Source organism: Amblyomma maculatum, chromosome 1, assembly GCF_055883805.1.
Source record: "Amblyomma maculatum isolate TAMU_Amacu chromosome 1, ASM5588380v1, whole genome shotgun sequence".
NCBI lineage: Eukaryota > Metazoa > Arthropoda > Arachnida > Ixodida > Ixodidae > Amblyomma > Amblyomma maculatum.
In genome coordinates, this window is record NC_139344.1 from 70,576,387 (window position 1) to 70,602,838 (window position 26,452).

At 45.0% G+C, this 26,452-nt stretch overlaps 1 protein-coding gene across 4 annotated transcripts in view; it reads right to left on the minus strand.

The window, feature by feature from the left end:
• The window catches only part of LOC146202765 (phosphatidylserine lipase ABHD16A), a 116,321-nt gene that overhangs the window by 39,164 nt on the left and 50,705 nt on the right, over positions 1 to 26,452 (minus strand). For 3 of the 4 annotated variants that reach the window (XM_084588319.1, XM_084588321.1, XM_084588318.1), the window contains exons 13-18: positions 25,710 to 25,773; positions 20,548 to 20,611; positions 9,878 to 9,934; positions 9,744 to 9,806; positions 9,555 to 9,628; positions 7,280 to 7,378 (exon numbers count right to left, since the gene is read on the minus strand). In XM_084588319.1, the coding sequence (XP_084444445.1) occupies positions 7,280 to 7,378; positions 9,555 to 9,628; positions 9,744 to 9,806; positions 9,878 to 9,934; positions 20,548 to 20,611; positions 25,710 to 25,773 (421 nt within the window). The remainder of the gene's footprint in view (positions 1 to 7,279; positions 7,379 to 9,554; positions 9,629 to 9,743; positions 9,807 to 9,877; positions 9,935 to 20,547; positions 20,612 to 25,709; positions 25,774 to 26,452) is intronic. The other variant, XM_084588320.1, reaches the window with a different exon arrangement.

Sequence of the window (26,452 nt, forward strand, 5' to 3'; positions counted from 1 at the left end):
GAGCTGAAGTGCCCGAATCAAGTGCCTTGCCGATGCTTTCTTTACTCTTCAGTATCGTTGACAACGAACTCTGTGCGATGCCAAAATCTGCGACAATATTCGCCTTCCTCTTCTCACTTTCTGCTTCGGCAATAATACGCCCTTTTTCTTCTAGCGAAAAAAACTTCCGCTTCTTCGCTGGTGGTGACATCCTAGCAAGTTAGCAGCGACTAGCAGAGACAAGAAGAGACCACGCTTAATGCACTCACGAACGACAAGGACATACAAAGAAAAATGGTAATGCGGAGTGGGCTTCTTCTTGCAGCACTTTTCAGCACGTCTCGCATTTTTCTTTTTTTTTTCTCCAACAGGGAATGAAGCTCCACCCACCTGAATGAGCTCCAGCCTGCCTGAAACTCACTCGGTTCTCAGCAGACGACCGCCGAAGACGCTAGCAGATGACATATTTACCCGCTGAAGCATTTTACACACACTTTCGAGCAGCCCTCTTTGCATGGAGGCTGCGAACACTTACAGTGAAAGCTCGTTAATTCGAACCTCGATAATTCGAATTTTCGGATAATTCGAACTACACTACTTGATCCGGCCAAGCTCCATAGAGATCTGTGTATAAAAAAGCCCGTTAATTCGAACACGAGTCGGTTCCGCTACGGATAATTCGAACTATGCGCCGCCGCGCCGCCGCGTCTGGGCGACTTGGCGCACATCACGCGAAAAAAAAAAGAAAAAAGAAAAACAGAAACCTTCGCGATCGGTAGGCATAATTAGAGGCAGCGCACGTCCAAAACGGGGACGGAAGATGGAACCAGGTAAAACCATGGAAGAGTGGGTAAAACTTAAATGGCGCCATGACCGGCGTGGCGGCCGGTGGCGTTGAAGGGAGGGGACGGTGGCCGAGGCAAGGTCAGCGCATAGCCGCGCGGCGGTGGCTGCCTGCTCTCTCTTCTGCGCAACCTCCGTAGCTCACAACTAAATACTCATTAATTCCAACCCTGTTAATCTGGAAATAGGGATAGGGACAAGTACTGTCAGCGCGGTTCCAGCCAACGCCCATGAAAGGCTATGATCTCGGACGGGCACTATGGGATAATTTTTTTTTTTTTTGCGATGGCCATCCATCTTTTCCCTCATCAGTCGTCAACGGAAGCACGCGAGTCAGCCGCAATCATGACGCCGGCTTTTAGCACTTTTAGCACCGTTCGTTCCATGATTGAAGTGGCAGTAGACGGTGCCGCCCGCCTCAGTCGCTCATAGCATGATAAAGCGAAAGCTTTGAAAAGGAGGCTTGCACAACCGAACAAGCGCTGGCACTTTGCCAAGTTCGCTTTTCTCCCTCCTGCCGGAGCTAAAATCAAAAGATAAACACGCCGTTATCGCTGCGCAGCATCTGGCGCACTGCCAAGAAATATGGCCCAAAACGGAGGGACGCGCTAACGAACGACGCCTTTATTTTTTAATTTTTTTCAGATTCGTAAGCACAAATCGGGGCTGGGTGGGTTCATTATGGGAGGAGTTCGTTACGCGACTAAATACGGTACGTTTACCGTAATACAAATTGGCTTTGGTCAGTTTTTTTCGAGGCCATTCGATAATTCGAACATCGGATAATTCGAACTTTTTTTCCGGTCCCGTGAAGTTCGAATTAACGAGCTTTTACTGTACCAGCCAACACCACTGGCATGTGATCATGATGTGCTTTCCTGCTTGGCAGAAAATTGCGAACACAGTGACCGTGAAGAAGCCCAGCAAAGGCAAGAGTAGACTCGTTTCTTTACACGTAGAATGGAGTTAGCCAATGAGCGGGGCATGACGTCACTTCAGAAATCATGTGGGCATCTGAAGAAAAAAAATAAATAAAAAGGCAAACGAGCGGTGTGCACAAGGAAGACGTGCGGTATGGGTGCGCCCTCCCCTTCTCCCCTCCCCTCAAAGGTCTGCGATGCAAAAAAATAAACAGCGGCAACGAGAAAGTGACTCTCCAGCACCCACCTTCTGAAGAAAGATGAGACAGAGGGGCCACTCCCCCGCGAAACTTCGCAAAAAAGTTAGTAGAAGCGAACATGTGCTCGCAAAAGTACTTCGTTTTTGAGGAAATTTTAATACATTAAGTCCTATGGAAGTTTTATGGGGAATGCAAAATATTTTGTCGTGGCGAAAATTTTGCTGAAGCGGCTTTTGTTGTACCGGGATTCAACTGTATGTGCGCCACCTTGACAGCAAGTTTGCTGCGCCGAGGCGGAAAAATGTTTTCATTGTGGACAACTGCCCAGCCCACAGTGTATCCAGAACTTGGAAGCGATTAAAATTATTTTTCTGCCACTGAATATGACCGCAACATCTTAGCCTATGGACCAAGTATACATTCTGCATGCAAGGAAGATTTATCGCTGCTATCTGTTGAAAAGGCTCCTCCTCTGCTATAACAACGGCACAGAGTATTCTGTGGATCGTTTAGGTGTCATTTGTTTAATTGCGTACACCTGGAAGCAAGTAAAGGACGATCTCCATCGCTGTTTTAAGCATGCTGGGTTTTCTTGGAGGGAAGATGCCGGTTTGCCCAATGAAGAGAATGACGGTTACATATGACTTGTCTGTACTGATAGTACATTAAACAATGAAAGGGAAGCACTGTGTCTGTGCATGAACGACGACAGTGAAGACAACGGCAGCTGCAATTTCATGAACTACATGAGTGCAGAATGTGATGTGCAAACGTCGTATGCAGAGTTCGAAAGTGAGATCTCTGACAGAGGACATTCCAACGACGATGATCCTGATGCTGAACCCGCCCGTTCACCGGCTTTACCTGCAGTCGTAGAGTCACTAAACGTTGTGCGCAGTTTTGTGGACTGTAGTGGTGGTAACAATGATATGCTGCACATTGCTAGTCAACTGGTGGACGTGACTTATGGTGCCGTGAACTACCGGGCCAAGGATTCATGCATCGATGACTACTTCAAGTGAACATCTAATAAAGGGGCTGTGTTGACATAGCAACGTATCGTGCAGTTATTTTGCGCTTTTGATCAATTGAAACCACGGCTAATTCAAAGGTTTTTCGCAATCCCAGGGACTTCAAATTAATGAGGTTTTACTGTACCTATATACGGTTTATACCGTATTTACTTGCATAATGCTCGCACTTCTTTTTGAGGAAAATGAATGCTAAGTTGAGGGGTGTGATAATTATGCGAGGAAAATTTTGAGCAAATATTTTGGAGCCCTAAAAGCAAATTTAAATAGGTGTGAATCGGGATTCTTAGGTCAGCTATTGTAAATATAACCATAACATTACTTTCAAGCAGAACTTACCCTTGTTATAAAAGTACAGGGTCGCCAAAAGCACAAATTGCTAAAGCAATTTATTTACCGCACGCAGCCTCATCATCACTCCCCGCGCTCTGTGGTATAATTCTCACAGCAGAACATACAGTTCTACTCTCGATCAGAGACTTGATCCGAGTCCGTATCGACACTGCAATCACTGTCTCCAGTGGCGCACTACGCAGAACTCGTTGACGGTGAAGAGCCTGCTAGCAGCGCGGTTGCTATGCTGTAGCCTGTACTCAAAAGCTTTCAGCTTAAAAGCAGCTGTATAACTTGCGTACCCCCCCCGCCGCGATGCGGCACCAAGAACATGGTAGACGGTGGAACAAAGCAAGTAACACGGACGAAACGAAGGAACGACGAGACGCGGAGATACCTCGCAAAGTGGTGACTATGAGCATCATGGAGGTAAAAAAAACAAAAACAAACGAGCATAACCGATGATGATGATATACCCGAGCACGCTATCGCCGCATGGTAACGCGTGCACACAATGAGGCCAGCTAGGTTCACCATGATACTTTCTTGGGCGAGTTGTCCTTTATCTTGTCCTTTGTCTTCGTGTTCGCGCTGTTTACATTAACAGCTAGGTTCAGTAGCGCTCTAAAGATAGCGTTTGTTGCTACTAGCAGACGACTCTCGTGGTGGTAATATTGGCGGTGCGATGATTATGCGAGGAAAAAAAAAATCAAATTTTTTACGCCCAATGTTGGGGGTGCGAGCATTATGCGAGCAAATACGGTACTATACACACACATATATATATATATATATATATATAAGGTGTACTTTGTAACTACGGGGTAGCATAGATGTTTTGGTAAGGATCATATTTTCAGGACACAGAAGCATGAAAGAAGCATGAAAGCATGGTTCTCTTGTACCCAAGGGAAGATTTATTTGCTTCAACTTAGAGGCTGCTTACAGGAGAGGTTCTGTGTGCACTGGCTGAAGATGCAAACCCAAGTTAGGCCTTGGGTTTAGCCGTTTTGGGTATGATGGTCTTTCAGAGCCGTACACTAGGCTACCATAATGTAAGCAAGACCATACAACAGAGTGATAAATGTGTAAAAGATGTGTCCTAGTAGATTCCCAGTGTTTTTGTGAGAGAACTTTCAGAATACAGTCGAGTCTACTTATAATGATACCGGTTTTAACAATATATCGGTTACAACAATGAAAACCTGCTGTGCCGTCCACTTTTGTATGTTTTTTATGGTAAAATAACCCGCTTACTACAATGCCCCCTTGCTACATTATCGGTTATAACAATGAAGTCTGGCTCCTGAGTTCTCGTGCCAAAAGGTTGTGGAATGCGAAATGTTTGAAAAAAAAAAAAAAAAGTAATTCCAGCTGCTGCATCCTCCCCGCTGCGCGCTCATACAATAGAACCTGTTTTCTGGCCTTCTCCGCATTGTAAGCCACGCACGCCTTTCTCCCGCTGCCCTTCCACCCCTCAGAACACAAATGGACTGCGCCCATAGCTCTGCACTGCGCCACCCTCCGAAACACAAATGGACTTCGCCAACGCGCTGATCTGCTCACTCGCCCGCTCGCCCCTCATTTTGTGCAGTTCTGCAAACGGAGGATTTGGTTGCTTGTGCAAGTTGATTGCGTCGAAGTCGTTCCATGCCATGCGGTTTCTCCGTCTCGTTTGAATCGCCGCCGAAACGGAAGATGGCTGATCCATCCGCTGATTATCGGACGACGTTGCCGGTGAAAAGAAAGCGCACGGTTATCGATTTGGAGACGAAGTCCAGTATCGTGAAGGAGTATGCACTATCGCAACCGACGGTGTCGACGATCATCTGCTCCGCTGAGAAGTTTGACAAACAAAAGTCATCGCTTGACAGTGGGCGCAAACGCGTCCGACAAGGCGCCTGACGACGACAGTGACAGCGACGACAGTGACGATGACTCAGTAGGGCAGGCTGCCTCAACGTTGTTTTCGCAAGAGGCCCTGCAGTTGATTCAATCTCTCTGGGGCTTTGTTTTTGCGAGGAACCTTCCACTGCACTACGTGGTGTACCTAGATGCCATGGAGAAGGACGTCGACACACTTCGTGTGAGGCAAGCAAGGTTAACGGACATGGGTTTTTTCGTGCAAGCCAGTGAGATGTATGCGGCGAGATGCTTGTGGCGATTTCACTCCAGGGGCCTGCGTGCCCCGATCTCCTCTGCTTTTAAATAAAAGTTTCCTCTCTCTCTCTCTCTTCACCCCAGCGTAACTTCGGGATTTCTCAAGTTGAGGGGCAGCTGCGGCAACCTTCTCATATTTTTTACAAGACCCCTTTCGGGGCCACCAAAACGATGTCTCGGTGGAGCTCGCATGTCACTTGCCGTCCGTGACCCCTCTCTGCAATTATGTTTTCGTGCAAACCGTTTAAACAATTATCAGTTATAACAATGGAAATTTCGTGGCATTTGAATATTGTTATATAGGTGGATTCGACTGTAGTTAGAGTTGGGAAACTTACTTCTTCACGGTGTTTATGTGAGGCAATGACCGTTTTCAGTCAAAAATTATGTCAAGAAATTTATGTTCATTTCTTGCAGGCAATTCGGTTTTATGTAGGTGTAAGGTGGGATCGGCATACAAGCCTCATTTGTGAGAGAACAGAATGGCCACAGTTTTCTGTGTGAAAAACTGGAATAATCCACTGTTGTCTGTGTTTATATATCATTATACTTGCCTCTCACACAGTAAGTCTATCTGAAAATCAGGCTACCTGAAAACTGCCAATACAGACTGCATACAAAATGAATTTTTGGATTTTCGTGTTAATGGACTTCATTTTTACAATAATAAGTGTTATGCTTAAGGTATACCCCTGAGGACCAGTTCCTAAAGTAAGTGTGACCAGGACAAATTTGAAATGTATGGTTAGACATAGAATCATTTAAAACTTTCAGCACCCTGTCACGAATGCCCAAGTTTGCCACTACATGGTCTGTTTGTTGAGCATGCTCTTTTATATCTACAGAAACACGATAAGTTCATGGGTTGCTAGGACAAAGGTCAGCCTAATGTTTGCAACACTTTCAAACGGTTTGGACAGCTAGTGAGAGCTATGGGCCTATAATTAAAAGGGGAGGTTGGTGGTTTCCAGGTTTCAAGAAAGACACAATTATGGGCATTTTTTTTTTTTTTTTTTTTCAGGCCTCGGGCATTTTTCCTAGTAACCAAATTTTGTTAAGGAACAAGTGAACTTCCACAGATGGTTCAGACAGATGGACGAGCACTTTATAATGTATTTTATCAGAGCCAGAGACAGTCTGTTTACCAGCAGATAGGCCTCTCTTTATTTCTTGGAGTGTAATCAAGATATTATTACTGTTCTTTTAAGCTGTCACATGTTGAAATCCTTTGTTCCTCAGCTGTGCTTTTGTATTTTAAGAACAAAACTGGAAACTGTGGAGGAATGTTTAGTCAGTATATCCACCTGTTCCTCTTCAGTTGTTTGCATTCCAGGGACATTTAGTAGAGGAATGAAGGAGGAGTAGGTGCCATTTAATTTATAGACTTGCTTCCACATTTTTTTTGCAAGTGACTGAGCTGTTTACTGATGATACATAATTGTGCCAGGGCCTTTTTTCAGCACTACAACAGAGCTTGATTCGGTTTTAATCAGCTGCTTAGCCGATGATGCCAGTGGCATCGGCGCAACCGTTGACGGGGATGCTGGCAGTTACAATGCGACTGCAGGAATCACGAGAGAGTTTCACAAAAAAACTATGGAGCAGAGACAATTTTTTTTGAAGATATAAGGCAGTGCTTGCATGACTGAAAAGTTTAGTCAAAATTCAGGAGTCTCCCGAGTGATTCAGGAGGATTTGCAAGTATGCACTAGTCACACAATTACGCACAAGCATCCCTTTATAGAGTATCATTTAACAAGGACAGCCCTGAAAAAGAAGTAGGAATGAAATATTTTATAACAAAGGCGCTCACCAATGAGCATAGGGAAAGATGAGCCATTGTCCCTGATATAGGCAGCCAGCTTCTCCATGCAAGCATCTTCATCCACGCCACCTTCATTCCAAAGAACCACTATAAGAACAAGATTTTATGCTCCTTAGAAGTGAAAGCATTTCTTTGCAAAAGCACACTATATGTCTAGAGCATAAAGTGTGGCAATAAATGAAAAGTGATTCATATGTCAATGTTCGAACCCTCCCCCTCCGCCCGCCCCCCCCCTCCTTAAAAAAAAAAAAAATGCACCATGACAAAACGAGTTCTCTTTCAATGTCTTCCTAACGCCGTGTGGTTGACCTGCACATAGGGCATACACTAAACCATGACTATGGTTAAAAAAACAAACACTGTGCACCAAAAAGATAAAGGATTAAAGATAGCTGGCCTGTGAAAATGATAAATGCCCAGCATGCAGCAAGCTATTTTAGCATGTTCAGTAAGGCAGCTCTTTTTGAAGTCCTAATGCTTTAGCGTCATAGCTCACTGGTGGCCCACCCTCAGCAGAAACGATGCACAAGGCCTCCAGAAACTAAGAGGCAAAAGCCGTGCTTGCCTTTCTTGGGCCTGTGCAGATAACACCTGCAAGCATGACGGATCCAAAGACCCCAAATCTTTCGGTATGTCACAGCAGCCTAGCTGCTGCAGGCTGCTTATCGGCTGCCTGGACGAGGCTTATGTCTGCCCCTTTGATCACACCTTTATGCTGCCTGAATATTGGCAAATGTTCACGCCTTGTATTCATTCAAGCAGCAGCATGGATAGTTGAATTCTTGCCGTAATCATCTGTGGCTCTCCGTATCAAGCCTGCTGTCCTGGACTGATGAAAATAGTGGTATGTTTCGCTATGAAGCTGTTTTCCATGCGACACTGCAGTAAAGTGGGGAAGCCACCTTATCTGGCCTTTGGCCTACTGCTACAGTGTGCTGGCGATCATGAGCAAGGAAGCCAATCCGACTAAAGTTTAACGTTTTTCACAGCTTCCAGAACTGCCGTGACGGAATTTGGAAAACGAATCTCTGCCTCCTCTCTGCTAAGAGTTGCTTGCGTGGTTGTCCTTTCTCAGACTAAATCTGAATGTCGGAGGTGCATTTTCGACGAAACTTTACAGTATTAATCTAGGCAACACGGAACAATTTTACAGTGTCTTACCTGTTGATTATAATGGCATTTTACTCATGAATTGCAATGACAAGCAAGAAAATGCTTTGATGGACAGCATTATCAAGCACTGTGCAATTACCATTCAAGTGCCAGTCCAGCTTTCTTGCATGTCAACACAACAATAGTTACAACTTTTACAAAAAGGCCAATCCAATCTTTCAGTTCTGTTAATCGCAAGAAATTTTAGCTAGTGACGCAGCTTACAGAAATATGATAAAATGGCAATAAAATTGATGATTTATGGGGTTTAATGCCCCAAAGCAACTCGCATGAGGGACACTGTAAAGGAGGGCTCCGGAAAATTCGGCTACCTGGGGTCCTTTAATGTGCACTGACAGCAATGTACAGTACTGACAGCAATGTACGGGCGTTTTGCTCTTCACCTTCAGCAATGTACGGGCGCTTTGCTTTTCACCTTCATCAAAAAGCAGCCCCCACAGCCGGGATTTGATCTTGCATCCTTGGGCACAACAGCTGAGTGCAATAACTACTGAGTTACCATAGAAGGGCTGTGATCAAATAAGATTATTGAACTGCCCCTGTAAGGTTGTAATGTAATTTCACAACAATTAAGCGCAGTATGAACCAGAAAACTGAACACTGCCAATCAAAGACATATTTTTTTCAACAGTGCCGTGGCTGTTCCTGCAAAATGAATAGCCCATAATCTGGAAGCGATGCTAACCTACTCCCGTGTGCTATTGAATAATTGTCACCTTATTTCGAATCTACTCCCCACTAGATCCCGAACTGAATTACTGAGCAATCGTGCCTTCTATTAGAGGTCCTGGTTAGCTTAGTTGGTGGAGCAACTGTCCCGAATTGGCAGCGTCTAGAATTTGATCTTTGGATTATAACAATTTTCTTTTTTAATCGTGAAATCAGTGCGAGCTGTATAGCTTTCCTTTGTAAATGTATAGATGGGTATGAATAGGTGCTAGCAAGTAATTACTTCCTTATAGTGTCAACTACCTTAATATTGCTAATGTCAGGGACCCAGATATTACCTGCCTACCTTACAAGTTGAAGTTAAGCTTGCAAAAGATAAACACTGAAATGTCAGGAAGCTGTTGCATAGCACAAAACTTACTCTGGTGACCCCTGTCTCCTGAAAGCCAGTCACGGAGTGCCCATAAAGTTTCTTCAGTCACAAGCTTTGGGAAGCTGCAAAGAACATGTCCTGCCATTGCATTCTTTCACACAAAAAATATCCACAAAAGGAAATTGAATCAGAATAAAAGATAGCGAAAACAGCTAGGAAAAAAACTGTCAAACTAACCGGTGTCGCAGGAAGCCAATCAGAAGGTCGTTTCCACGGTTGCTCACTATTTGTGCTGACTCCCTGCAGCCATAACACACCAATTCATTAACCATGCATATCGCTTTGCATTATGATGAAAACAAGACACTTACTGTGTGGAAATGATTTCATCTCGTGTTCGTCTGTACATGAGAACAGGGCCTCCATATCTAAGGTCAGATTTAAGGAAACAGAGTTTAAAAATGTATTAGGATCTTTGCTATTAATTTCCTTATCAATAACACAAAGCCTTGAATCAAATAGGGTGTATTTAGGCAAGTACCATAACACACTCCATAGCCTGAAAACTATTATTTCAAATGCAAAAAAAAAAAGTCTGCCTGCAAAATGACTTCATTAAAAGCAACAAAAACTGCATTACTGACAATTTCTATCACCCAAAAAAAACTGCATGCCGAAAAAATGACCTCATTTTTTTTCTCCATATTCGTATTCAATTCATATTCGAAAATTTCCACATTCACCCACCCCTAGCGAAAGGTGATGTCCAGCATTAAGCTGAATATCATCCTACATAAGATAAGTGTAAAAGTTGGTGTGTCATTTACCTGCATTTCTTTTCAGCCATGTATAATACCTCTAGTTACCACTTTGCTTCTACAGCATCAAAGAAGTCATTTATAGGTTTGGTTTGGTTTGTGGGGTCCCAAAGTGACTCAAGCTATGAGAAATGCCGTAGTGGAGGACTCCGAAAATTTTGCCCACCTGGGGATCTTTAACAAGCACTGACATCGCACAGCACACGGGCACCTTGCTTTTCGCCTCCATCGAAAAGTGGCTGTCAAGGCCGGGATTCGATCCTACATCCTTGGGAACAGTAGTCGAGCACCGTAATAACTGTGCCACCCCGGCAAGGCGGAAGTCATTTATAATTGGGGTAAATATTTCTGTACTCTTAGAGCTGCCAGGACAAAGGTACTAGCCCAACTGTACGACTGGATTGCGACTAAACAGCTGTTCCAAAAAGCACTTACAAGCTTACGCTTATAACCATAAAAGCTTTGCAAATTCTTGTAATATTTGTCTACATCAAATTGAAAAATAAGCCGGACAAGCTGGGCTATTGCAAATTGTGCTGAATCTGTAAGGATGTATCACATTAAAGTGTGCAAATCCAGCAAAATGCAGCAGAATCTTGATATAAACACGGTTGATATAAATTTGCCTAATTCCTTTGCCAGAGTGCATGGTGCACAATATGTTGAATTTTGCACATTCCGAACACTTTCGCACAACACTATGGATGATACAGATGCATGAGTCACAATGACAACCTCAACCCCTACACGCTGCTCACACATTTTTGACTCTGACTGCTAATCATGCTGTACGAAAAGGGAGTGATTAACGGTGGCGCGTGGCCTGTACATTATTGACTCAGCAATCACAATTTGCACTGCAAGCACAGGAAGAAGCTTGCAGCAGCAGTCATACTGTTAATATCGTGAAAACCAGATATACTGTATTCACTACGAGAGCTGTGACCAAGTGGCTGTAAATAAATTGCAAGAATTTCAGTAATGACTGTAAATAAATCCCCCCAGCCAGAAATAGGTCAGCATGAATGCATTTCCTATGCTTCTGCACATGGATTTTGTTCTGGTTTGATGAAATGAAATTTCGGAGGGTACAAATTTTTCTGCGACATGAGATTCACATTTTCAAGATTTGACTGTACTCTGCAGCTGCATGCGGAACCCACAGTACATACACACATGAAAATCAACATGAAACTGAGGCTGACAGCAATGTAAAAAAGATGAGGCTGCATCACTAGACTCAGCCTTGGCAAACTACCGGACAAACCATGTCTTGCATGCCATGAAAAGGGCATTCTTATTCAGTGCCACACCAGTTTTCAAACTGATAAAGTAATTTAGCAATGCTAGTGTGGACTGCATTTGCTTGCTGTAAAACGTGAACAGTATTTTCCTTTGGAGGTATATGTTATATTGCTATATATTAAAAGCTTGTTAATTCAAACCTCAATAATTCGAATTTTCAAATAATTCGCACTATACTACTTGGTGAGGCCAATCTCCATAGAGGTCAGTATACAAAAAAGCCCGTTAAAGGGGTCATGACACCAACTTCGGAATAGAAACCGTTTACTGCATCGTATTCCTGATGTGCCAAGCAACTAAACCACAAAGTTTTTCAGTTCTATCGGAGCTGTAGATATCTTTATATCCAATTTTTTTATTTCTTCGTGAACCACTTGCTGATCTGGCAACCCGCGCAGCCGGTAACGACACAGGCCGACGCCGTGTCGTCTGCCGCATGTTCTGTGCACGAGCAGCATCAAGACGTGATCTTTAAGTGAAGTGTGGTAAGCTGATAGGGCACACCAAGCAGCAGTCATGCCCATCATGCTACTAACTGCATTTAGCGCAAAGAGAGATTTCCGATCCCTAGGAACTAGAGGCGAAGGCGAGATTCAAATGCAAGTTGGCGCCAGAGCACGAAAGAGCTGGCCCATTCCAGCAATGTACACATTGTACACTGAAACACGTCTTGAAAGCAGTGGAAAGCAATACATAAAAATACAGTGCATAGAGTGCTGTCCGACGGCGGTTTTGTACAAACTGTGAGTACCACCAGACAACGCAGCAGCGAGGGTGCAGCACGCTACATCGAGGCACCCAATGCCCCTAACCTCTTAGCAGCATCGTTGGCGCTGCTTGATCGTTGTCAGGCCCAAGTCTGGCCCTGGCAAGCCGCATAATGAAAGCAGACGATAAGCTCACAAGACTTACAGCACCGTGTGCCGCAAGCTTACCACAACAGTACTGCCCCAAGCGCAGCAGATGGCGGCGCTTTGGTCGTCTGTTCTCCCTAATCGTCACTAGGCCTAGATTGCTTCGCCTCGAAGCTACAGCGAACGGCACTTTGTAATTGATCAGTGGAAGTTACAGTAACTGGACTACTCAATCATGAAACTTCCTCACTCTCAAGCCTACTGTTTCGTAGTAAAAGAAATTATTTTTGCTGATGCTTTAGCACTAGAGCTAGCAAATACAATAACATGGGTACTGCACCGGAGGAAGCTGCTATGCGGCTGCGACCATATGTGTCAACATTGCTCAAGAAGCATTCATTTTTTAAATTTCTTAGCCCAGGGCATATTATTGTTACGAGAAAAAAAAAAATTTGTGTAGTTTTCTGCCACCGGCGCAAGGATCCGCCGTATCCTTGACGCAGACGGTTTGTGGAAGGCATGGTCAGTACGGCCATCGCGGCGGTGTTTACGACAGTGGGGGCAGTACTGCCATCGGACAGTGGCGGCAGCCACACTAAAAGTGGATCAGTGGGCAAGAATTAAATCGCGCTTCAATGCAGTCTGTGTTCTGTTTTCAGTAACATGCTCAGTAGGACCACTGCGAGTAATGTTGGTCTTTGATCAAGCACAAAAATAGTACTGTGTATCGGCAGCTTATCGAAGCCGGCACAGCAGCAGATGACGCGGTGGCTGGTCTGTGACGTGACCAAGCATGTCAAAATGGCGATCGCTGTGGGTAGGAGGAGCTTCACGGTCTCAACTTCAGTCGCTCATTTTGAAAAAAAGAATGCACCTAGTGAGCTCAAATCTTGGAAATAAAATACTAAGGCCCATTATTATCTGCCAGACTACAAAACTGTAATATATTGCATAAGCATGGCATGACCCCTTTTTTTGAACGTGAGTTAGTTCCACTGCGGATAATTTGAACTAAGCATTGCCGTGTTTGGATGGCCTGGTGCCAAGCACATGGCCAAAGAAACGCCTCTGCGATAGGGCGGCATAGTTAGAGACTGCGCATGTCCAAAACTGGCACAGAAAATGAAACCAAGTAAAACCATGGAAGAGTGGCTAAAGCCTAAATGGTGCCATGACCAGTACGGCGGCCGGCGGCGCCGAAGGGTAGGGAAAGGCGGCCAAGGCCACGGATCTCCAAATCAGATCGTTATTGCGGTAAAAGCTTTTTCTTGCGACAGTTGTCCATCCTTCCGCCCATCAGTCAGCAATGAAAGCACGCAGTTGGCTGCGATCATTACGCCAGCTTTTATCATTATTCGTTTCGAAAGGCGTTTGCTGCTATCACACATTCCAATGATTTTGTGGCAATCAACGGCACCCGCCCCAATCGTCGCATGATAAACAACATACTGCAAAAGAGGCTTGCACAACCAGATGAGCATTGTCACTTTTCTAGTTTGCCCCCCCCCCCCCCCCCCCCCCCCCTTCCCCTACTAGAACGAACCTCAAAAAGTGAGCACATAGTGATGTTATCGCTGCGCAGCAAAGAAATGCACCATGGACTGCGACTGCGCAGAACAGAGGGACGCGCTAACGACTAATGCTTTTTTAATTTCCTTTCGAAAAGGTGGGGGGTAGGTCCATTAAATGAGTGGGTTCGTTACACAAGTAAATACTGCAAAATTAACCATAATGCAAATGGTTCTTGTAAGTTGTCTCGAGGACATTCGATAAATCGAACATCGGATAATTCGAATTTTTTTTCTGGTCCTGTGAATTTCGAATGAGTTTTAAGTGTACTTTATGTAAAACGTTTGCATGGTATGGCCAAGTTTAATGTAAATCGCTAATGAAATGGTTGCCTTAATATGTTCATCATGTCCCATAGTCAACCACATCAACAGCTTCATTGCATGATTGGAATTCAAATGCGCATAATTAAATGGGACCTCATTGATTTCCAAATGTGATATTGAGGAATATGAAACGTGGAGCTTTATTAAAGCCAGGTTTAACTTATATAGCATGAGGTGCATACAGAACAGAAAAAAAAAATTAGCTGGGGTTTAGTATTAGTTAAACCGAGTAGGTTGCGTAAGCTAAGCTGACGTAGCTTCTCTCTTTGTCCTTTCTTCTTCTTTTCGCTTTTTTATTTTCTTTTTCTCTAAAGGTCGAACAAGGCTACCAGCAGAGTTTACGCGACAGGCTGAAACCTCGCGTAGTATTGCTTACACAATAAAAAAAAATTGTAATAAAACCATATAACCTCATTCAATTTTTTTATGCTGATTTCATATGCCGTTTTGCCCCCTGAAGCCCAATTAAATTAGTTTGCAAGATAGTAATTAATCAACTTCCATTGCTTGAGACCTAAATGGTCCACAGTAGAATCTCGATATAACTACAGCTGATACAAATTTTAAGAATGCTTTGAACGGACTACATTGTACAGAATATATTAAGGTTCGGTGTGATAAGAATGATACAAATGATACAAACGCGCAAACCAGCAGCGCATGTGAGCTGTGAATGGCCAGTATGGCTGGTCTCAAGAGGGGAACATACCCGCTGCGGCCGTTGCTGACTCCTTTCCAACCCCCGCCGTGGATGATACAAACGTTGTACAAATGCCCAAGCCGAGCCACCGATGGCGCTCAGAGCGGGACAGGGTACCCACTGTGGCCGCTAATCTTCTCTCCACCCCCGCTAGCCACATTATCCTCCCTCCCTTTTGTAACCTGTAGCAATTCGACGAGCCAAGGACGGCCAAAGGAGAAACACGTGCCCAATAGTGTACGTCACCCATTCGCTGGCAGCTCACTGGTCTATCGAAAAGTTGTCTCGCTGGCTCCTCCCAAAAAACCTGTGCCGCTGGCTGCCCCACTGCAGTTCTCCATCCGCCGCTTCTTTGTTGTGCTTCGCTGTGATGTGAACTGCCCAAACGTGAAGAGGACGCAAGTGTTCGCTGCTGCCATGTTACGGAAGAGTAAAGCCTTCTCTTTTAAAGGGCCACTGTCCAGGGAAGGCCCTTTTAAGCAAAGGAGCCCAGTGTTTCAATCAGGTACCGGAGATAGTCTGTGCAAAATGCTACAGTGACACGCGCGCCGCAAAGCATCGAAAATAAAATTCAAAGCTCTCTCATGCTCTCCTGTGGGAAGCCAGCTTCCCCGTTACCTGCGCTGGCCCGACGGGCCACAATAATGACGTACGTACCGCGAACGACGTCCATTGGTTCGTCTCGCTGACTGACAGGAGAAGGATGGGTGCCTACCGCTCGCTGCGCGCTTTTCCCTCGCCACGACCAGACTGAATCCAGCGGCGCGCGCTCCCTCGGCCGTTTTTTTTTTTTTTTTTCCGCGCTTGCGGAATGCCACGCCCCACCTCCCACCCAACGCGGAGGAGGAAGGGGAATTTGTCTTGCGGAGGCTAGACGACCTCGGGCAGGAGAGTGAAAAACCTTTGCGAGGGAACGGAAGGAGAGAAGCATGACAGAATCGGGTGATTGCAGTGGCTGTAACTGCATTATTAGTTACTCTTTTCAAAAACATTTTGCGACCTTGCGTTCTAGGGGCGAAGTCTCACAGTCACCGGGGAAGAAAATATTTTCGACCGGAAGGTGGACAGTGGGCCTTTAAGGAGTACCTTGATGTGCTGAAGAAGGTTGACGAAAACCCCAAGAAGCGTGTTGACTTGGCAAAAGAGCTAGGGTAAGCACCGTCGACGCTCTGCACTATTGTTAGACAGAGAGAGGTCATCTTAAAGAATTTACAGCCCTTCAGTGTGAACGTCAAGCAGGCAAAAATGGTGACCCATGTCAAGCTGCAAGAGGTCCTGCTGACTTGGTTCCACGAAGTGACAGCAGCTGACATCAACGTGGACAGCAAGGTGCTACATGAAAAAGCCGACAGCATTGCACTTCAGCTTGGAATTGAAAATTTCCAAGCGTCTGGGGGATGGCTGCACCAGTTTAAAGAGAGGCACGAACTTGTCTACCGGGTCGTCTCAGGTGAAGGGAAGTGCAACTATCGACGAGTGGCTAGACACGCTGCCGGCGTTGATTTCGAAGTACGTGCCCCGCAACATATTTAATGCCAATGACGCAGGCCTCTTCTTCAACCTTCAACCGGAGAAGAATTTGTGCATGAAAGGCCAGGCATGCCAGGGTAGCCAGAAAAGCAAGGAGAGAGTAACAGTACTCTTTTGCTGCAATTCTAATGGATCAAGAAGCTCCAGCTTACCGTCATAGGTAAGTCGAAGAAACCGAGGTGTTTCTGGTGGGCCGAACGTTTGCCAGTCTTTTACAAAGATAACCGAAGGGCATGGACGACAGCAGATTTTTTCCGCGATTTCTTGACAAGCCTTGATTGAAAAATGGCGTCAAGAAACCGGAAAATTTTGCTTTTCATGGACCAGTGATTTGCCCACCCAAAAGAAATGACGTTCAATAACGTGGCAGTCAGGTTACTGCCGGCGAACTCTGCTAGCCATCTGCAGTCACTGGACGCTAGGATAATTCGAAATTTAAAACATCATTTTAAAGGACTGAGGCGTTTGCTGATGAAAACTGACCGTAAAGAAGCCAACTTGAGGATCAGACTCTTGGATGCTTTGAACTTTCTAGCCATGTCGTGGGATAATGTAACTGCAAAGGCAATCTCGCACTGTTTTAGAAAGTGCGGATTTACCATTGGACTTGATGCAGCTTCAGTGGAAAATTATCAAGAGCCAGATGAAGATTTAACGATTGATGGCTGGGACAGCCTGAAAACTCAAGCTTCGGCTCGAGACTTTGTTACCGCTGACAACTGTGCTGTCTGTGTGTCCACGCTGTGCAATGTTTTCACCTAGACAACGGGACATTTCGGTATGATCCTTTGATGCGACTATCGAAAATTTTTGGCAGAACTGTGTCATCATTGCAACAGCACTAATCGTGTAAACCAGTTCTATTTTATTGCAATAGCAATACTGAGCCAGGTTTTGGCTCATCGCGTCGTCCCTGGAGGGGCCAGGTTTGACCTTGAACAGCCCAAAGAAGATGAAGAAGAGGAAGAAGGATAAGAACGCTCAGTGACCGCCAGCTAATGCTTTTGCTCCACATTCGGTTCAGCAGCATTGAACCCTTCTCATTTACAGTTGAACCTGCTTTTAACGAAACTCCATACAACGAATTCCTCGATTTTACGAAGTTTTTCTATTCCCCGTCACCAGTCCCATAGAAACCCATGTATTTTTGACCTCAATGTAACAAAGTGGCTAGGATAGAGAACCTTAAAATAACGAATTCGGGCCGTCAACCGCCTAGTCTTTTTGCAGCATATTTTAAGAACATAGAGCGAAGTTGTGCCAGATTTTTTCGTTAGTAATGATCAAGAATGATGACCGCCTAAAAAAAAACATTCGCAGCCGCAGCGAGCGAGCATATTACTCGCCCACGCGGTAGTGATTATGATAATGCACAGGCGCCCCGCTAGCAGCGCCACTCTTTGATGCAGAAATCACCACTTCGTATGCGTGACACTAGGTGGCGCGACAGGCGTTTCTCGAACTTTATTGTTTGTTTTCATTCGGTGCTTTTCGGTCCATCTCTTTGTTGCCCTACGTCGTTCCGGCAAGCTTGCTTCCAGCGTGTGCATTTCGTTTTTGTCTTCGTGTATCTGTGCGCCGGGTCGTGTTGGTGCTTTAAGACATCGAGAATGAATACGTCCACGAAAAAACGGAAAATATTGTCTCTTGAGGACAAAATTGCTATTCTGGACGCCATTGCTGGAGGCAAAAGAAAGGATATAGCTGCCAGGTTTGGAATCCCAGCCAGCTCTCTCTCTACCATACACAACGCGAAAGATGCGATTCGTGGTGCAATGGAGTCTGGTGCTGACGGCAAAAAAAAGAAGCTGAAGCCATCAACATATGCCGACGTGGACAAAGCGGTGTTCGCATGGTTCATGGACACGAGGGCTAGAAATCTTCCGATCAGCGGCGCTCTCTTGCAACAAAAGGCACTTGATTATGCTTGCATCTTGGGCTTTGATGACCTAAAAACGAGCAACGGATGGCTGCAAGGCTTCAAAAAGAGGCATGACATCGCTGGAAAGATGATAAGCGGTGAGTCCTCGTCTGCGGACAGTGATGCTGCCAATTCTTGGGTTGAAGAGAAACTTCCAGCAATTTTGGAGCGGTACGACGTGTCCGAAATCTACAACTGTGATGAGACGGCTCTTTTTTATCAGTTGCTTCCAAACCGCACCCTCAGCCTAAAAGGTGACGTCTGCCACGGCGGCAAGCAAAGCAAACTTCGCATAACTGTTTTGCTGTGTGTAAACTCAGACGGGACTGACAAGCGCGTCCCACTGATTATCGGCAAGAGTGCCCGCCCCAGGTGCTTCAAAGGAACGCACCGGATGCCCGTGAAATACGTAGCCAATACAAAAGCGTGGATGACGTGGGCTATATTTGGTGACTGCTTGAGGGCATTTAATGAAGATGTCAAGAAGCAGAACCGCACCATTTGCTTATTCCTAGATAACTAATACTGAACTGCAGTATTTGCCCGCTAACTGCACTTCACTCATTCAGCCCCTCGACAAAGAAATTATTAATAGCGTGAAGTGCAGCTACCGGCGTAGACTGATTCAAAGGCTGCTTCTGAACATTCGTCTTCAGCGGGAAATTAAAGTGGACATTTTTCAAGCAGTTGAGATGATTGAAGCATCGTGGCGAGAAACGGGTGCGGACATTATCGCTAACTGTTTCAGAAAAGCCCGCATTACAAAAGAAGTTCAGACTGCGCAAGCTGACGATGAAGAGGAGCGCTTGGAGCCTTCATCGCCGCCCGATCTCGCCGAAGCTTGGGGTTTATTGCGCGTGAATAGAGCAGCCCCGGATGACGTGCAGCTCTGCGACTTTTTGCATGCGGATGACTGTGCCGTGACTTCTGAAGAGATGTCGGATGAGGCGCTGGTGGAAAGTATCCGATGTCAGACCGACGGTGATGGATTCCCAGAGGTCGAGCCACCATGTGCTATGCCTTCAACGAATGAAGTGTTGGACGCCATCGACGTTTTGCGCCGCGTCGCCGGCTCGCTGGACGATGGTGGTTCAGCTTTAAGTGCTTTCATGACCTACGAGCGATCAGTGGTGCCGACCCTCGTCAACAAACAGCAAAGCAAAATCCCTCGTTACTTCTCAGTGCAATAAAAGTCTTCCGGGCGAGTTCACTAGCCTTGATTTTCAGCTTAGTTTCGTTTCTGTATTTATTTTTCGAACTTTCTCGCGGAAACTGCATATAACAAAAACCTCCCTATAACGAATATTTCACGGGCTTTTTCAATTTCGTTATATCCAGGTTCAACTGTATATGTGGGCTGGTAGCTTACACTTTCACGTCATACTCTTAAAGGATGAGCTTAAATGTCCCCAATAATGTAGCACCTCACACTGATAGGGTGTGATAGGGGAATAATGTAGCAGGCAGAAGAAGCTTCCGCCATTGCTATTGCAATTCAACTAGGGTTAACCAGAATTAAACCACAACTAATTTTTTCATCAAAACACTTGAAAGAGCAGCTGCGAGTTTCTGAACTTGCTAAAGTATAATTACAATTGAAAATTTCCTTTCTTTTCTCTTGCTGAGTTGTGCAACATGTCAGATAAAAGCAGTATGGGTGGAAATGCCAATTAATGGCATGATAAAAATATAGGGCTCAAATAAAAAATTTTCAAAAGCGAAACACACGAAAGTTTCATCTTTATATGACTTTCATCCACGCTGCTGCACAAATGTCAGCCAGCCCACCAAAGAAAAATAAATATTTGACACGTTATGATATGAAGCGAAGACAATTTTTGTAAATTCAAACTTGTGATCATTATGCCCCTTTTTAATATAGTTAACAGTGTTTCTTCATGCATATCTTTTTCTGCTCATCGTTGAGCTACACATGGTATGTTGCATCCGGATTGAGTAAGAAGTAGTCCCTCTTTATGGCAAAGAAAGAGTTGAACTAGTCACACTGCTACAAATACCTGTTCAATTGTTCCAGGTTGTTCAGGTTCAGGTATCCTCTGATTGTCCTCCTAACAACAGGCTCTGAAAAAGAAAATTAAAACAAGAGGCTATGCCAAACATCCAGATGATGTCAGGCATAACTGAAATTGTCATCAACCAAATGATTTTTGCCCACAGGGCAAGACTAAACAGAAACAAATCTACAACAACCTTTTCCAGATACAGCAAATTGATTAAAATGAGTTACTGAAATTTTCAAGGGGTGATGGCAGTGATCCTGCGTTTATTAGATAGTGAAAGGGTTTGGTTGGTTTTGGTTTTTGAGCGATTAATGTCTCAAAGCGACTCAGGCTATGAGAGATGCCGTAGTGGAGGGCTCCGAAAATTTCGACCACCTGTGGCAATTTAACGTACACTGACATCGCACAGCGCAAAGGTGCTTAGCTTTTTGCCTCCATCGAAAAGCGGTCGCTGCAGCTGGGATTCGATCCCACATCTCTGGGCACAGTAGTCGAGCACCCTAACTACTGCACCACCTCAGCGGGGCGCACTACAAGAGTTGTTCTTGCACATTAGTCAAGTTGAGGCTCTTACGGATGATCCTATACGACTTGTACACAGCAGTGTAAGCACAGTCATGTCTGGTTCATTCAGCTTTTAATTTTAAGGTCTCGACTACTTTCAATAGCAACAATCTTTTTTCCCCTTTCGCATATCATGTATCATTCAAGTGATTGCACATGCTTAATAGAAGCCACAACAGCACTATATCACATAGGATTAGAGTGGAACCTCGGTTATACGTCCCCTAGTCATGCGACGACCCGCATTTTACGACGAATTTATGCTGCCCTGCTCAAATCCCCCACAGAGATAATGCATCAAAAACCTCTATTATACGACGTAATTTTAGACGGACCCCGCTTTGTACAACAGCTGGCTGGTACCATCCGTCAAAAAAAAAAAAAAAAAAGAAGTCTTCTGCGAACCAGGCCAGCATACAGGTGCACTGCAGCCAGTTGATAAAACGTATGCGTTATCGCTCCGCTTATCAAGTGCCCGAACCGCTCCAGATGGCAACCGCAGCCTCAACGCCCATTTTATTTTGTTTGTTGTTGGAAACTAGCAATCAGCCCTGTAGAGATGAAAATGTGCTGCCTTAATATTAGTACGAAAAAACTGACAATCAATTTCGGACACTGAAAATAAAGGACATTTCGCAGGTCCCTATAATATAGCATAATGCAACACTTATTAAGAGGCAAGCGGGAAGTAAATTTTAGGCCCGCCTAAATTTTATTTGAGATACGAAACTGTCACTGCTCGACCACCCTGGATCATTCTGCGCGGGAGTCGGCACTGCTGGTAATCCACTTGTACCGATTATCCGAACGTGATCAGCTTCTTCCAAAGCAAAATAGTTACGGAAGTTTCGGCTGTGATTGAGTGGCGTGGTTCACCATGTCGCAAAGTTGAAAACCGCGAACCATCGGAGATCAGCTCTGAATTATCGAAGAAGCCGAAAAGAGAACGGGTGCAACAAAGGCCAGCATCACTCGCGACCTGAACATTCTGGAGTCGTCGCTGAAAACTATTCTGGCCAAAAAGGAAAGAATTTTCCTAAATACAGTAATCCCTCATAATAACAAAATCATCAGGACAGCGAAAAAATTCGTCATAAGCGGTAATTCGATATAAGCGACCACTCGACAAAAGCTAGAGCAGTCAGGATTTAATTACACCAGAACTGCAAGCAAGTCAAAATACAATATTAGACCACAAAAGCACACGCGAGGCAAGGCTAACGAAGCACTACAAATAACACGCAATCACAATGCCTGCAGCATGGATCCAAATGCATGTGCCATTGGTGCTAAAGTGAAAGCGGTGGGTAAAACAGAAGGCAGAAGCTTCAAAATGTGGTCATGTCTTCAGGCCATCTCGCTGTCCTCGTCAGAGCACGCTGCTGACGACGGTTGCAATGGCCGGCTTCACGTGTGCAGACGGAAGAAAGGCGACCGGAGTTCCAAGAAGCATGAAGCGCGGGAAGGCTTCGGGAGGGTAGGAGGAGGGAGGAGCCGTGGCGTCACTCAAAAACAACAGCCCAGAAGCAAAGGCTAGCGTTCAAACGGCTCGCAGACAGTGGAGAGCAAATGAGGAGGGGAGAGAGAAGTGGATGCAGGGAGGAGGCGGGTGAAGAGGAAAGAGAGACGGGAGAGTAAAGGCAGAAACGCTGATGCCTATCTCACGGAGGGAAGGCAAAGCCGCTTCGAGAGGTGGGGGGAGGAGCGCGGCACACTGGGTAGTGCTGCAAATGACATTACCTCGCCGCCAGCAACGCAAGAATTCTTTGTGTTTTCGGATTGCTATTCGTCGATTTCCGCCGTCAAAAGAGTAACAAAGCTAGGGACGGACACTTTCTTTTGTGCTAGCGTGGGTAAACTTTGCTCACCGAACGCACCCTATGGTATGCTATGAAAAAAGTCTGCCCGCGGTCGTTTGGCCACTTCAGCATCCAAGAGGCCGCGATTTTCTGGCATCACAAAGCATCAAAAAAACATCATTTTTGTGTAGATTCTATTATGGGGGACACCAGCGATACGATTCCGACCGGTGACAAGCCGCGCGACAGGGTCCCACAGTGGGCTGAGGGCCGCTCGTTGCTGTCGCTTAAGTTCTGGGTTTTTAGAAAACTTCGTGTATCGCCCAAAAGCAGCTCGTGAGGCAGCCAATCGCAAAAGGCAGGGGTACTCAACTTCCGTTCGGGACATTTTTTTTCTTAAGTTGTTTTTGTAGTCCAGTTTGAGTGAAGGACCTGCAGACATTCACTTTGTCTGATCCGTGCATGAGTGCATCGAGACAATTCAGTAAAAGCTTGGTAGGGCAGTAAAGGAAAAAAAAAAAGCTAGTGTGGCTTGATATTGTTAATTTTCGAAAGGAGCAAGAGAAAGTAACTGCTTGCAATGCAAGTCTGCATCGCAGTGTAGTAGAGCTCTGCTGCGCTGATCCTCTTTTTTTTTTTTTTTTTTTTTTTTAGCGTGTCGTACCTCATGTTGTTTAGCGTTAGAAATGGGATATAGCGCAGTTGTACTCCCCCTAACCAAACGATGAGGCGGCGGTAACAGAGCAACGCTGCAACCGCGCCTCTCTATCGCCGAGTCCCGTCGCTCCGTGCGGTGTGCGCCAACAGCAACGACAGGCGTTGGCGTCGTCATTGCGTGACACATCTCCAGAGATTGTTGCTTCATGTGGTTGCCACTGTATGCGCAAAAGCGTCGCTGCCGCTCGGCAATGCCTCCACTCACCACTTCGCTGTAAGCAGGTCAAGCTCTTCGTGCACTTCGAGTAATGCGGCTTAAAATGAATGCGTTTGGGTCGGGACCAGAAGATATTTCGAATAAAGCGATTACGTTATAACGAGGGATTACTGTACAAGTAAATTTGGCGTCAAAAACAAAGCTGCAAAGGCAGGAAGGTTTGCCGTCATGGAGGCGACTCTTGTGGAATGGCTGCGACAGGCATGCAGCTCGGGGATTCCTGTTGACGGCGCTTTGCTTGCACGTGCGACGACGTTGGCAATATGCTGGCGGATGTCGCAGCGCTTGAAAGAAAACTAATGTGCTCGAAAGAAAATTACCGATTTTTTGAAAATGGTGTAAACATTTTTTTTTTTTTGAACCAGTGCAAAACAAATGTCTGGTTTTTTCTTTGTGTCGGTTGCTGCAGCCTTTCAAGACACTCATTTGGCACAAGGCCACACGCCACTGCCGGCATTCTTTGATTTTCGATTATACAACACCCGGGTTATATGACGGTATCGTGTGGTCCCCTGAAAGCCATATAATCGAGCTTCCACTACTTCAAATTTTAGCCATCCCCAAATTTTGTCTGTTTTTGACAACAAACCATGAAATTTGACTGATTTAATATGCCAGTTCATTCAAACTGAAGCTTCTGAAGTTGCTCTGCTCCAACTGGGGAATCACAAAAGTGCAGCGATTTGTTTTCAGCTCAGCAGCGAGCAGCTATGCCCCAGTACTGGTGGCAATCGATCATTTGACTGCCTTAATTAAGTGTAAAACAACTGCCATTCTGCCCGTGCTGTGCACATGTATGGCTTGCCATTACTGCCCATGACCATCTGCCATCAGCACATGTTGCTAATTTGCAGTTGTGTTCTCAATGCCCAGCACATGATGTAAATGTTGCCATGTCACTGTCGATTATTCAAACTCCATTCATACAGCCCATTCATCCACTCCCTTTTCATCTATGCTCTCTTTTCCCTAGCTCCTGTCATGGCAGGGGACTGACTGGCTTTAGCAAATGCCATAGGGTAGCAATCAAGTGTACCAACACACACCAGAGGCTCCAGATTCCTCAATTGCCTTCGGTTTACATGAATGTGTGTGCATGAAAAGGCCTAGCTCCAGTGTGGGTAACGATGCAATGCAGTGCAGAGCACCACATCTTCATTCTTACTGGGATCCCTACAGTTCCAAACTCTGCAGCATTCAAACCAATTTTCAGTCCTCTTTCAATTTACATCATCAAAAAGTTTGTTGGGAGCACTTGGATCTCTCTTAAATGCGGTAAGGCAAAAAGACTTTCCTGCAACTCTTTGCATTCATTTGCCACTTTTCACTAATTTGTGTCTTTCTCCTTTTTTTTTTCTTTCTTGCTCCTTTTTCTTGCTCTTTTATTTTTTTACTGTTCCTACTTTTTCTGTTTGGGTTGTTTTTCCTCTTTTTTTACTGTTTTTTTTTCTCTTAATACTTTTCCCCTGACTGTTTTCGATGTTGTGATGCAATGATGCGGCCCAAGATTAAAGCTCTGCATTGCTTTTGCACATTTTTTGCGCAACTCCAATGATAATGGCTGTTTTGGTGTCTACACACTATATTGATGTCCTTGGCTACTTTGACGTCGAATTGACTTTCCTGGCTAATTAATTAGCTACTCCACATCAGCGAAATTTCACACAAGCAAAATTTTTTTTTTGTTACTCTCTGCCTCATACAACCATTCTTTTACTCATAACTCAATACACTTCTTGACAATGACACTGTACACATCCTCCCGGACGCACAAATTCTGTAAATGCTCGTGAGCCCAAAAAGACTTTCGCCTTAAAAATTGACAGCACTCAAAATACTTGACAAATAAATAGAAAGCTTACCCCAGCTAGGAGGCATTCTGGATGCAGCAAGTGGGAGAACATCATCAAAAGTAGCATCCAGTATCTGTGTGCAAAGAAAAGAAACAAACAAAAAAGGTAGAGTGATGCAAAAGCTCGGCTTGCGCAAACAACTAATCTGCCATTTACTAAAGACTCAAGGTAAGCTTGGTGTACCACTGCAATTTTTGGCCGTACCCCCTTCTCTTAGTAAGGGACCAGCTACAAACTACAAATTCCATGCATACACATGACGATGAAACCACTAATGATTGCAACAATTTGCAGAATGCAGAATGCCTATTCCCTCAACCTCTCAAGCACGTCAAACCACCAGCAGAGTCACGTGCCGTTCTCACAACATATGTCAAACAAGCAAACAAACAAACTCTACCGACCACTCTGTGCAAAGCCCCCTTTGACAGCAACTGTCAGCCCCACTCTGCCAGTCACGAAACACCTGGCACTAATAAGGAAATACCTCTTTCCTGTGTCTGAACAATGAACTTTGTGAAAGCACATTGTATCTCTCTTAATAAAACAGGTTCAGCAGCTCACAATGCTCTTTCAGTACCTTACTTGCCAAGTAAACAAAAGGTGAAACTATGGTATTAGACATCTTTGACACAAGTAAAAGGTTTTATCAATTGTGACTGCATTAAGAATCATGCCATCCTAACATCTAATCTAATGAGCATGCTGAGTGGATTTCACATGTGTAATAGTGATCAATAAATATTTTTTTA